At 39.0% G+C, this 12,646-nt stretch overlaps 1 protein-coding gene across 1 annotated transcript in view; it reads right to left on the bottom strand.

Moving 5' to 3' along the window:
* LOC140628416 (fibrous sheath-interacting protein 2-like) overlaps positions 1–10,250 on the bottom strand; it is a 75,231-nt gene extending 64,981 nt beyond the window's left edge. Inside the window, exons 1-8 of the mRNA XM_072817791.1 lie at positions 9,877–10,250; positions 9,357–9,482; positions 6,527–6,688; positions 5,725–5,814; positions 5,220–5,359; positions 4,013–4,154; positions 3,187–3,297; positions 2,640–2,760 (exon numbers count right to left, since the gene is read on the bottom strand). Of these exons, the coding sequence (XP_072673892.1) occupies positions 2,640–2,760; positions 3,187–3,297; positions 4,013–4,154; positions 5,220–5,359; positions 5,725–5,814; positions 6,527–6,688; positions 9,357–9,482; positions 9,877–9,975 (991 nt within the window). The 5' untranslated portion in view covers positions 9,976–10,250. The remainder of the gene's footprint in view (positions 1–2,639; positions 2,761–3,186; positions 3,298–4,012; positions 4,155–5,219; positions 5,360–5,724; positions 5,815–6,526; positions 6,689–9,356; positions 9,483–9,876) is intronic.
* Positions 10,251–12,646: the final 2,396 nt, after the last annotated feature.

The raw sequence follows: 12,646 nt of genomic DNA, 5'->3' as shown, positions 1-12,646 counted from the left end.
TCAACTGTACTTAATTCTCACAGTAGCTCCTGCTTTTAAACTCCTGTGTCCCTCACCTGGGTGGCTCAGGGCATGATCCTGGAGCCTGGGATCGAGTCCGCATCAGGCTCCCTGTGGGGAGCCTGCTTCTCTCCCTGCCTATGTCTGCTTCTCTGTGTGTGTGTCTTTCATAAATAAATAAATAAAATCTTTTAAAAAATTTAAAAACTCCTGTATCCCTTACTCTCACATCCTGTTTTTTATTTTACCAATTTTCCTAGCCTCATCCTTTTCAGAATTCTTTGCTTTCTTTCTCCTTCCCTCCATTCCATCCTTCCATCTTTTCCTCCCTTCTTAAGCTGTCACACCTGCTTCCTATAACGTCTTCCTATTAATCTTTCTCATGCTGCTTTTCCTTTTTAGTGGACTGTACATTCAAAGTCCAATCTTTTCTATGTATCTATTTTATTTTACTGTATTTGTTAACTAATTTCTTCTGTTTAGATCTTGATCCCCCTGTCCATGATTATGTACTTAATTTTTCTCACTACCTTCTTCTTTTCAGCATCCTCTGTCTCTCATGTCCATACTCTGTTACTCCTTTACCCAGACTTATCCCTTTAATAAACTTCTTTACTTCCTGCCCCTTCCTTCCTTTAATCTAACCTCCTCTCCACTTCCCCCCATTTCTTTTAATTTCATTATATTCACTACTTTAATTTTTCCTGTTTTTCTCTTTTTTTTGTCCTGTCTTTACTTTACTACTGGCTTCTCTTTTTAAAAGTTCTAGCTATGTGTCTGTACATGTATATATGTATGTATGTATGAATTCATTGATTGACCCATCCATCTAATTTTAATGTATTTTTAAACCGACCTCTTTTAAAAAAATTTTTTTAAGTAAGCTCCAGGCCTGACATGGAGCTTGGACTCATGACCCTGAGATCAAGTTGAGTACTCTCCTGACAGGCCAGCCAGGGGTCCCTAAACTGACTTCTTTTTAGATCGCTCTTCCAAACTCCTTTGTCTCTCGCTCTCACAATCTCTTTTTATTTGGCTTTGTTCTACTGACTTCTCCTTTTTAAACTTCTTTCTTTTCCATCTCCCTTTCTCACTCTTTGTTCCTTTATTTTCCCCTGTATTTGTTTCTTCTCTCTTTCACTCTTTCTTTCTTTGCCTGTTTGTCTTTCTTTCTACTTCTTCTAGTCTCTGTCTCCTATTTCTTTGCCTTGTTTTTCCCCCACTCCTTCATCCAGCGTGTGTGTATGTGTGTTTCATAACTAGATTCTTCTGTTCAGTTTTCTTTCTTTTTTTCTTGTTCATTCTTCCCCTCTTCTTCTCTTCATTTCTTTCTTTTTGTACCATCTTTTTTCACTACCTCTTCCTTTTTAATCTTTTTGGTCTTATTTTTTTATTTATTTCTGTTTCATGCTTGGTATAGTTTAAATGACTCTTCTTTTGTCTCCCTTTAAAAAAAACTTTTTTTCTCTTTCTCTTGCTAGCTTTCTCTCTGGATAATCTTTTCTTATTAGTCCTCAATTAAAATTTGTTCTATTTTTAAGATTCTATTTATTTATTCATGAGACACACACACACACACACAGGCAGAGACACAGGCAGAGGGAGAAGCAGGCTCCACATAGGGGGCCCACCGCGCGACTGGATCCCAGGTCTCCAGGATCACACCCCGGGGCGCGACTGGATCCCAGGTCTCCAGGATCACACCCCGGGCCAAAGGCGGCGCTAAACCGCTGAGCCACCGGGGCTGTCCTGTTCTTCTTTTTCTTTTCTTTTTTTAAAGATTTTATTTATTTATTCATGAGATACACACACACACACACACACACACAGGCAGAGACACAAGCAGAGGGAGAAGCAGGCTCTATGCAGGGAACCTGACATGGGACTTGATCCCGGGGTCTCCAGGATCGCGCCCTGGGCTGCAGGTGGCGCTAAACCGCTGCGCCACCAGGGCTGCCCTGCCCTGTTCTTTTAAAAAATATTTTTCTTTGTCTCCTTCTGTTTCAGTCTGATTTTTTGGTAATGTTTTCTCTTACTGGCTCATTTTCTCTGTCTCTCACTTTACATATATCTTTGTCGCTCTTTGTCATATCTGTTTTTAGTACAGTCTCCTCTTATTGGCTCCCTTTTAAAATTGTTAATTAATTTTTTTAGAGAGAGCATGCATGTGATTGGGGCAGAGAGGGACAGGAAAAGAGTGAGAATCCCAAGAAGGCTCTGCACCCAGCACAAAACCGGAGGTGGAGCTCAATCTCAGGACTCTGAGATCATGACCTGAGCTAAAATCAAGAGTCAGACACTTAACAACTGAGCTACCCAGGCACCTCCGCCTCCTTTTCAAACCTGTGGTATGCACAATGTTGTCTACTGATCCACTTTATGGAAGTGTTAAATTTGTTATAATGTACATGATATTGTGTGTGTGTGCGTGTGTGTATTCTTTACAACGTGAGCTGTAACTGGAAGGTACCTTGCATAGTGCTTAACATAGGTAGTGTGAACTTCTAGGATTTCCCTTTCCAAGGGTCTTCTGACTTCACCACATAAGCACAGAGGGTTTTTTTTAAAGCCACCAATATTAAATATATAGATATGTACCTTCTACTTAGATACTTTATCATTTATTGTCTCTCTCTCACCTTCTTTTTCATCCCGTCCTTTGTTTTCAAATATATTTCCCTCTGGTTTGTCTTTCTTAAGGTCATCTTTTTGTATTTTTTGTAAATGATAAGTGATCCTTTTCTCTAGAAGTGCTTGTTTCTAAAATGACAAAAAAATATATTTAACATTTACAAATTTAAAAGCAGCTTGCCGCTGGAAATGTAAAACAGATATTTGAAATCTGATGGTCTACTTGAAGGGCGCCCTCATTCCTATTTTGAGATTTCTGAAGTCACAATGAGTACTAAGCTAGGATGGAAGGAAGGATATCTTCCCATTTGTTGTCCAGCATTAAGAAGAACACGTAGTAACAACTAGATCCAATTTAATTCATTGTGCTTTTTCTGGAGATTGGTCCCATTTCCCACCAGTCTTTGAAGCCCAGGTTCAGACCACGTTGGGCCTCTCCATCCACAGCTATCCTCATGAGCTTAGGCGATTTTTGATAATTCATTCTTTAAAATATCAAAATTGGCAAAAGCTTTTCCTCAAATAGCCCGAGTTATTAGTAAAAGCTCACTTTACCTTCCGGTGAGCTTCCTCCCTGGCTTTTTTATGTTGTTCTTCAATTCTTTCTTCTCTTTTTACTTCTTCTCCAATCTTTGTCAGAAGTAACATTTCTTTTGTCTTCCATTCCTAAGGCACACAATGTTATGGTAGTTAGCAGAGGTTCTCTTTCATTATCTTTTTTTTTTCTTTATTTTGTCAACAAGCAAATTAGATCAAGTCAAGGGCCTTACCAAAATTGGGTCAACCATAAGGCAAATCTTATGTTGGCCTTAGGATGGGCTTCTTTTACTGCTTTTTATTGGGAATATGTTGGTGGATGCAATGGGATGGCAAAAGGAAGAAAATTATTTTGCTATGGAAACTTAATTCATGTAAAGCTTTTACATTCATTTAGAGCTTAAAGATGGCTCTAAAAAGATGTTGGTGAGAGGGTTTTTTCTTAATTAACTAAGGGATGTATCATATGTAATCTCTTGCTCTTAAATGTATTTTGGTAGAGAAGATAAATAAATAGGCTTGATTGGATTATGAGAGAATTCAGGCATAATTATTTTTCACTAGAGTTAATTTCTAAAACTCGAAGAGCAGACGAGGTGTTACCGTAAATGCAACAGATATGTAGTTTGTGGTATCACTCTATGTTAAGTAAAAGTTTGTCGACTGTAACAGTGATAAAAGATCAATAGTGATTTATTCTATAAATTATTATTATTTTTAATAGTGGTTTAATTTTCAGACCTGAAATAGCTTTCGGTAATATGGTGGGACTGCTAAAACTGTTCATCAGTGAAACAACCATATGTAATTTCCTCTTCAATGTTTAAAATTTGGTTTTCCTTACCTCTTCAATTTGTCTGCGGAGACCAAGTTTTCTTCTGATGTGGTCTTGATGTTGTTGTTCTTCTTCCTTCATCCGGAGTATGCTCTGCTTTTCTGCCGTGTGCTCAACCTTGTCTAATTCCCTACTAATCATATCTAAATATCTGAGTAAAAGTGCAAATATAAGTGAAGGTAAATTAGGTGCTTCCCTTATGATGGTGTTATCAATTTCGATGTTCCCAAATCACCTTTCAAGTTGCTTTTTTATTTCTTGAATACAGAAAATGTAGACTTTTTCAGGGACCTTTAAACTAACCTGATATGCCAGCACACCAGACTGTACTAATTTTACCAGACTCTGTTATACAAGTCTGTTGTTGTGGTTGGGACAATGGCAAAATGTGGAACAAAGTGATTAAAAGAATTTCACACAGAGATGACACACAGCTCAGCAGTTCTGGGAGCATGAATTTTCAAAAACAGCTGAAATCAACCTAAAGACTGACTTCAAAACACAAGCTGATTTGAATTTCCTTTACAAATAAATGTGTACTGGCCTCTCTGTAATTCCCAAGTCTTTGAATGACCTTCCATGTACACAGAAGTCTGTGGACTACCAGTCTGGGATCCTGGTGGATCAGTGTGTATTCTGGAATATTATGATATGAACCCATGGAATTGAAGAGGTAGGGTAAGCAGAAAGAGAGAGAACTATATAGCTCATCTCTGCTTCCTGGGACCTGGGCTTGGTGTCTGAATGGGGACAGTGAATGTGTGTGGGCAGTAGCTGAATGAACACACACAACTGGTTGGGAACAACACCTGTTTGTATTAGCGTCAGGTAAAGTTACAGGAACTCTCCCTTTCTGAACCTGCAGTGACTTCAACTTAATTTTGAAACATGAGTATCTCTCTCTCTCTCTCTCTCTCTCTCTCTCTCTCCTACTATCGATGTTGCCATCCCAAGCTAAGGGATTTGGACTTTGGATTTCTTCAAATTCAGTTTGGCCTACCCTCACTTCTAGTGAGTCCAGTTTCCCAGGTAGAAACTCTCCTCCCAAGCCCTGGTACCTCTTAATCAACTTTCCTTTTTCTCCACATTGAAAACTATAGGGGGTTAAATAGTGTTTAATCCTTTTTGGGGCTCCTGCTTTCAACTCTTTCTAGTACTTTACAGCTTTCTGGGGTCTATAGTGCGTCCATGAAATATGTATCAACTTCAGTCATACCTGTGCTTTATTATCAGCTCTTGGTCTGGAGTTGCTTGTGTACCTTCCTGTAACAGCCATTCTTGGAAATGTGCATTTCCATAATTGTCATAGGCTCTTCTGGTTTCGTGCAATTTATTTACTTGTTTTTCAATCATTTTCTGAGAGAAAAAAAATGGAAACCTTTATACTGGCTAAAAAAAACCTGTCCTTTGTAAGGCCTACCAAGTTTAGGTCTTGGTAAACCTCCTGTACTTTACAAATGGTTAATTCTATTAACCTGCATTTAAGTCTAGTGTGGCTCCATTCCAGATAAGTGAAAATATCTCTCTGTAAATTAAAGGCAAAGGTCTCATTTTTAAATCTCTTATAAATCTCTAGAGATATCATTTGATTTGTTACCTCAATAATTCTAGGTCAGGTTATTATAAATAAACATTCTTCAGAGGACCAAACCTTTCTTCCAAACTCTAAATAAAAACTATCTTACAGACCCCAAATAAAACAAATTTAAGTATTAACTTACTTGTTCTCTTACATAGTTTCTTTCAAAGTCTAATTTTAAAGTGGTCAGATACTGCCTGTACTTATTCAATTCTTTCAAGGTACATATGACCTATAAAAGCAAAACCAAAAACCAAAGATATAAATAGAAAGTTGTAACAATCATAAACCTTTCCAGAGAAGAGTGTCATAAGAAGACTCTTTTTAGTAACAATTTGGGATGAAGGGTAATAAAAGCACATTTTGGTAGTGGTTTGGAAGGTGGTATCTAAAATTGCTCTATCACCAAGCAATTTCTATCTAAATACTATTATTTCAGTAATCTGGTTCACATTGTAATCAGAAATTTACAATTCTCAATGAATTTGTTATTAAAACACCAGTATAATAGTGATATTTAACACCCCCCCAAATTTATTTCATCATGCTATTTTTCTGCTCGTTTCCATTTTGTCTCTAGTCTTCTCCAAAAGTATAGAAACTATTCCTTGATAGGTATACTGTGCCTTTATTACTTTTAGAGCCAGAGGAGAGGTGCTATACTACCCCAGGGAGAAAATACATGAATAAACACATTTGTATGTCTGTCTTTACATATTTGAATCATTTGGTGCTGATCTTGTGATGTTATCCAAGAAAAAAGTTCAAGCAGTAACAAGTAGTCTTATTTAGAAATCCAAATACTGAGTAATTAATTGAGCTTTCTAATAAATATTCTTTACTATTTAGCCAAAGCTGATGCAGGTTCCTAGTGAAGTATGGGAGCAAGTGTCTATCATGTCCCTAAATTTCTGCTGGTTAACAAGAATGAGGCTTCAACCTACTTTATTATTGCTGGTGATGTAGCCGCCCTTCTTTAATCTCCTTAGGATATCCTTTCGCTTATGGTAAGCTTTTAAATGGGGATCATGCAGGCTTTTATAGCTGGTTTCCAAAAGTCGGCAATAAGGATCAGACAAGTTAAAGTCAAAAGAAGGCTGATAAAGCTGCAAACACACAGATTCAAAAGTATTACATAGGTAAAATGAATGAAATTTCACTTTAAACCTCAAGTTGTTTAAACCAATAGGTTGGCCAGTGAAAAATAAAACAAGCAAGCAGAACCTTAAGTGAGGGAATCTGGAAAATGGATTGATTTAGGTAAATTGAAGTGCATTTCTCTTCCCCTCTCCTCTACCAAAGCCATCTTTGGGCTGGGGGTGGTAGCCTGAATGTCAGTCCAACTTATGAACACTGAGGTGTGGTCCTAAGAGTCCTGAAGGCAAGTAGGATGCTTCATATGTGGGCAGGGGGAAAAGACAAGGTGTAATAGGGTTCTAGCTTTTTTTTTTCCATTTAGAAGCTTCCTTTATAAATTTATGACTGTTTGACGCCAGCCTCTTGTCTTTCTTAATGAACCTATATCAGGAAACTGGTTTCCCTGGCTACCTTAAAAAGGCAAAGAAAGATGTCCTTCTGGACAATGATTTAATTTAAAGTGGAACTAGATAGGAAGCCCATATCTTTCCTAGAAGAGAAATGATCAACAGCGATGGCAACTTAAGCAGTGCTGCAATTAGCAGGTTGATTATTGCTTCTTCTTTTAGATGTTGACTATTGTGCTGACCAACTCTGGGCTACTGACCAATCAAGAAAGAGATAAATATCCATTTGTTGAGGCCAGGGTAAACTTTCTATTGTTGATTATAATAATTAGTTTCCCTGAACTGAAGAGTCTATTATATCATCACTATGTGCCAGTGGGAGGTTATGGCAGAGACTTTTAAAAGTATGCAAATTGTTCTTTTACTTCACATGTTATCTTTTCATGAAAGCAGAATGTCTAAGCTAATTGGCAAAGTATTTACAATTAACTTTCAATAAAAGCAATTTAAGGAGTTTGTGAACAGTTGCTACCTTAAGTATACTAATAAACAAGTTCATTCATAAATAAATTACCTGAGATTAAGTTTGGTATCAAAATGTTGAGGTATAGGTTCAGTTGTCAAGTTTGGATTAATGCATAGCTAAAGACATTGCTATATTTTAATCTGACTGAGAAAAACACAAACACCATAATTTTATTCTATCTGCATTCAAAATAACATGAAAGACCTTTAAATTTCCTGTTGCTGTAGTGATCTGCTAAAGTGGTCTGCAGTTGTGGAAGCAGTAAGGGCAGGTGATGGAGTGTGTGGCCTGTCAGGAGACAGTGGTTATGGTCTGAACTCTGCTATCATCTCCTTGTGACCTTAGATAAATCATAGCTTTACCTTTACAAGGTGGTCATGAGGGTAAAATGAGTTATGAAAACACAACACCTAAAGGTGTAAATATAAAGTCTTAACTTCCTTGAGGAGATCCTGCTAAAAGGTAGTCTTCAGGGGAGCTGAATGTAGTGCCTGATCATGATTAAATGCATATACTTTGGGGTAATCAATATAATAAAGTATAGAGATAATCATTATAATTTAGTATAGAAAAAACTGGAAATAATTAGTTAACAAGTAGACAACAGGACAGAATAGAATTATAGCAAATAGAAGATATTTGAGGATAGTCTTTCCTCCTTTGTCGAATATTAGTTGACCATAAAGTTGAGGGTCCACTGCTGGATTCTCTATTCTGTTCCATTGATCTATGTGTCTGTTTTTGTGCCACTACCACACCGTCTTGATGACCACAGCTTTGTAGTACAACCTGAAATCTGGCATTGTGATGCCCCCAGGTATGGTTTTCTTTTTTAATATTCCCCTCGCTATTCGAGGAAAAAAACAATAGGGCTATAGTTACAAAGCAGAAAGCAGTGTTATTACTTGCAATGAAATGTTTCAGGAAAGCTAATTTGTGAGAGTGTGACTCAGTCAATTTCTGTGAGGTGGCATATATTTTATATTTAGTAGAACACTATGCGTTTTCAAAAGAGAAACTATGTTTTCCAGCAAAAAACCCTGAAAAATTGTTATATACTAGAGAAGTATCAGAAATACCAAGAAGGCCCTAGTCATCCTTGATGATGTGCTGGATAGTGGAAGGGTAAGGATGTCAGAATTATTCCTGTAGAATATTTTGCTATTGTGATCAAGCACATTCTCAACTAGAAAAGTTCTGAACCTCCTCCAGACTTGGCCTAAATTATGGACCAGGGGGTGGGTATCAGGCAGAGGACTTAAAGTGTGTAATAATGTGAGTGCAGCACACTGCATCACTAACAGTGCTGAGTAACATGGTGCAGACCAAGGGCATGTAAGTTCCAAGGAATGATGAGATAGGTGTTGTGACAGTTGGGAAAGGATTTGCATAGTAGCTCTTAAAAGATGGATCAAATTGGAGGTCAGGAAGGGGAGGAAAGTGCATGCCAGGTTGTGGAAGCCAGACGGACAAAGGCACTGAAGTAAGAATTAGCAAGATAAGTGTAGGTAGGCAGAAAAGACCCCACCCAACCTTTGGAAACTGAAGCTTTGGGTTGGAGACAGGGCTGAATTGGATGGCTGGGGGCAACATTGAGGTTTTCCATCATTAAAGTGAAGTTCAGACACTAATCAATTCATTTAACTTCACGTGGTATGTGAAATTGAAGTTGACTGAAAGCAAAATCATAGCAGTGTTTCGAGTTTAATAGCAAGCTGAAAAGGGTAAAGAAAATAACTTAAGCACCATTAAAACTCAGTTTACCTTTTCACTTATATTCGTAGTATAGAATACATTGTTGCTTCCTGGGATAATAGGCAGCTTGACCCCAAGAGGAAGATCCAAAAGATTAGCTGCTCCGACCTCTGGAATGGTTTTTTTGTGTGAGCCCTGTCAGATACCATGAGAAAGACTGTCTATTTTTAAGAACTGTTCTTTTAGTTGAGATCGATCTACTCACATTAAAATGGGCTAATACCTCCAAATAAACCAAAGAATCCTACGCTCGGGGTTGAAAGAGCTCGCCCTGCTGACAACCTGGAAGGCCTGCCAGCTTCCCCGGGTTACCAGCCCGATCTCTGGGTCCCACCCAAGGCTGGTTGGTCCTGGCCACAGGCAAGCTCTCGCTACGGGCTGCCGGGCCCGGGAACTTGAAGCGGAGTCGTCAAGCACCCGCCTCTTTCACCCTCGTTCGGCTGAGCTCTCCGCCCCTTCCGTCCGCCGCCTTCCCGAGATCCTGCCCAGGAGCTAGGAGGAGGGTGACTACAGGCTGGCCACCACTCACGGTGTCGCACTGCTCTCTGTCGGCAGTTAGCCTGCTGGCGGCCGCCTTAGTGGCAGCGGCTTCAGCAGCCTTATAGCAGTTGCTGAGGTACAGATCCATGGCCACCCATCAGCCCCCAGGGTGCCGGGGGCTAGAGCTGCGAGCCGTCTTCGTTTCTCCTCTTCAATTACACCTTTCCCGCTCTACGCTTTGATCAAGTTTGGGCCGCCAAGACGGTGATCGCCAGGGTAACGCGTCCTCTAGGCCACGCCCCTCACTGTGATGCATTCTGCGCTGGACAGCTGACGTCCTCAACTCGCGTAGACCCTGCGGAGGTGAAAGGGAGCCGGGACGGCTAGCCGGGACGGCTCACCGCTCCGGCTGCCTTGCTGCCTCGAACCTTCGGCGCATGCGCAGGTTTTAGTGCCTCAGAATTTGGAGAAGTGGTCTGAAGGGGTGGTGTTGAGAGCGCACGCAGATTACGTTTCTCCCTAAAAGTAGCACCTCTCATTTAGACTAACCAGAATGTATCAAGTTTTGTCAGTGGGTCGCTGGCTGTAATTTTTACGATTCTTCCTGGCCCCCCCAACCAGCCGTGATTCTGTTCAACACATGTGCATATGTTGATTGTAGTAGTAATTGTGTAGTTTGTCTTAGCTCGGCTTTCCACTTCTGCGGACTTTTTAGACACCAAGCCCCCCCCCGCCCCGCCCTTGCCCTATGCATACCACCTCTCCAGATTCCACATAGGGCACAATAGCTTTTTAAGGGTTCAATACTTTCTTCCCTTGTCTTCCTTTTTCCTGACTTGGGCTCTTCATCCATCTGGCCTCCTCTCCCTCCCTTTCTCTCCCTTTCTCCAGTTTCTTTTTTCCTCCCTTCCCATTAGCTTAGCCAACATTTTTGAGTGCCTTCTCTAATACCAGACACTGAACTGGGTGCTGAGGAGACAACAGTGAGTAAAACAGTTCCTGCTGCTTAAGAGCTTACTAGATGGCAATACATTAAAGGCTGAGACCGCACCTGATGTGTCAGGAGTTTGTACTTTGTCTCTGTGTTGTTTTATGTATCTCTTTATTGTGATTAAAAAATTACTTTTTACCGTCATAACATTTTAACTGTACAGTTACATTTTAACATTTTAACTGCATAGTTCAGTAGTGTTAAGTATAATCGCATTGTTGTGCAACACATCTCCAGAAGTTTTAAATTTTCCAAAACTGAAACTGTACACCCCTTAACTCCTCTTTCTTTTCCCCCAGCACCTGGTAACCACCATTTTACTTTCTGTTTCTATGAATTGGACTACTTCAGATCACTTATATAAGTGGAATCACATATTATTTTTCTTTTTGTGATTGTCTTAATTCACTTGGCATTATGTACTCAAGATTTGTTCATGTTGTAGCATGTAGTAGGGTTTTTTCCTTTTTAAGACTTTAAATTATATGTATACACCACATTTTCTTTATCCACTCAACCATCAATGAATATTTAGGTTGCTTCCACCTCTTGGCTATTGTGAATACTGCTGCTATGGACATAAGTGTGCAAATATCTCTTTGAGACCCTACTTCAGTTTTTTGGCTATATACTCAGAAGTGAAATTGCTGGCTTGTATAACTCTATTTCTGATTTTTGAGGCACCTCTGTACTGTTTTCCATAGTGATCACACCATTTTGCAGTCTCACCAGTAGTACACAAGGGCTCTAATTTCTTCATGTCCTTACTGTTTTTTTCTTTTTAAAAAATGATTTTATTTATTTATTCATGAGAGACACAGAGAGAGGTAGAGACATAGGCAGAAGGAGAAGCTGACTCCCCGCAGGGAGCCCAATGCAGGACTTGATGCCAGGACCCCAGGATTAGGCCCTGAGCCAAAGGCTGATGCTCAACCACTGAACCACCCAGGTGCCCCCTCACTGTTATTTTTTTCTCCTCATTTTTTCTTTTTTTTTTTTTTTTTCTCCTCATTTTTTCGATAGTGGCTCTCCTAATCGTGTAAGGTGATAGCTCATTGTGGTTTTGATTTGTATCAAAAATTATCTCTGATAATTAGTGATGTTGAACAGCTTTTCATATGCTTGTTGGCCATTTGCTGTCTCCATGTTTTTGGTCCACTTTTTTGTTCTTTTGGCCATTTAGTAACAATAAGTAGTATTTATTGGGAATTTACTAATTTCAGACACTATGCTCAACACTCATCTCTTTTAAGCCTCACAACACCTTATCTATGTTTGCTCCATCTCTACAGATGAAGACATTGCTTGCAATGGCAGTGGCTATTATGTGACACAGCTGAGATATGAACCCAGGTTAACTGACTCCAAAAGCTGTTCTTTTCTTTTCTTTTCTTTTCTTTTCTTTTCTTTTCTTTTCTTTTCTTTTCTTTTCTTTTCTTTTCTTTCTTCTTTTCTTTCTTTTCTTTTCTTTTCTTTCTTTTCTTTTCTTTTCTTTCTTTTCTTTTCTTTTCTTTTCTTTCTTTTCCTATAGAACATAGTAATCAAAAAACTTCTGACAAACAAAAGTCTAGGACCAAAGGTCTTCAGAGGTGAATACTACCAAACTGATTCAATTTCCTTGATAGTAATAAGTCTGTTCACATTTACTATCTCTTCCTGTTTGCATTTTGGAAGGCTATATGTTTCTAGAAATTTACCTATTCTGGGTCGTCCAATTTTTGGCACATATTTTAATAAAATTCTCATGGTCCTTTGTATTTCTTTGGTGTTAGTTGTTATTTCTCCACCCTCATTTCTGATTTATTTATTTGTGTCCTCTATCTCTCTT

Source organism: Canis lupus, chromosome X (genome assembly GCF_048164855.1).
Source record: "Canis lupus baileyi chromosome X, mCanLup2.hap1, whole genome shotgun sequence".
Classification (NCBI taxonomy): Eukaryota; Metazoa; Chordata; class Mammalia; order Carnivora; family Canidae; genus Canis; species Canis lupus.
The sequence above is the reverse complement of the archived record's forward strand: the minus strand, read 5'-3'. Positions and strand labels throughout refer to the sequence as shown.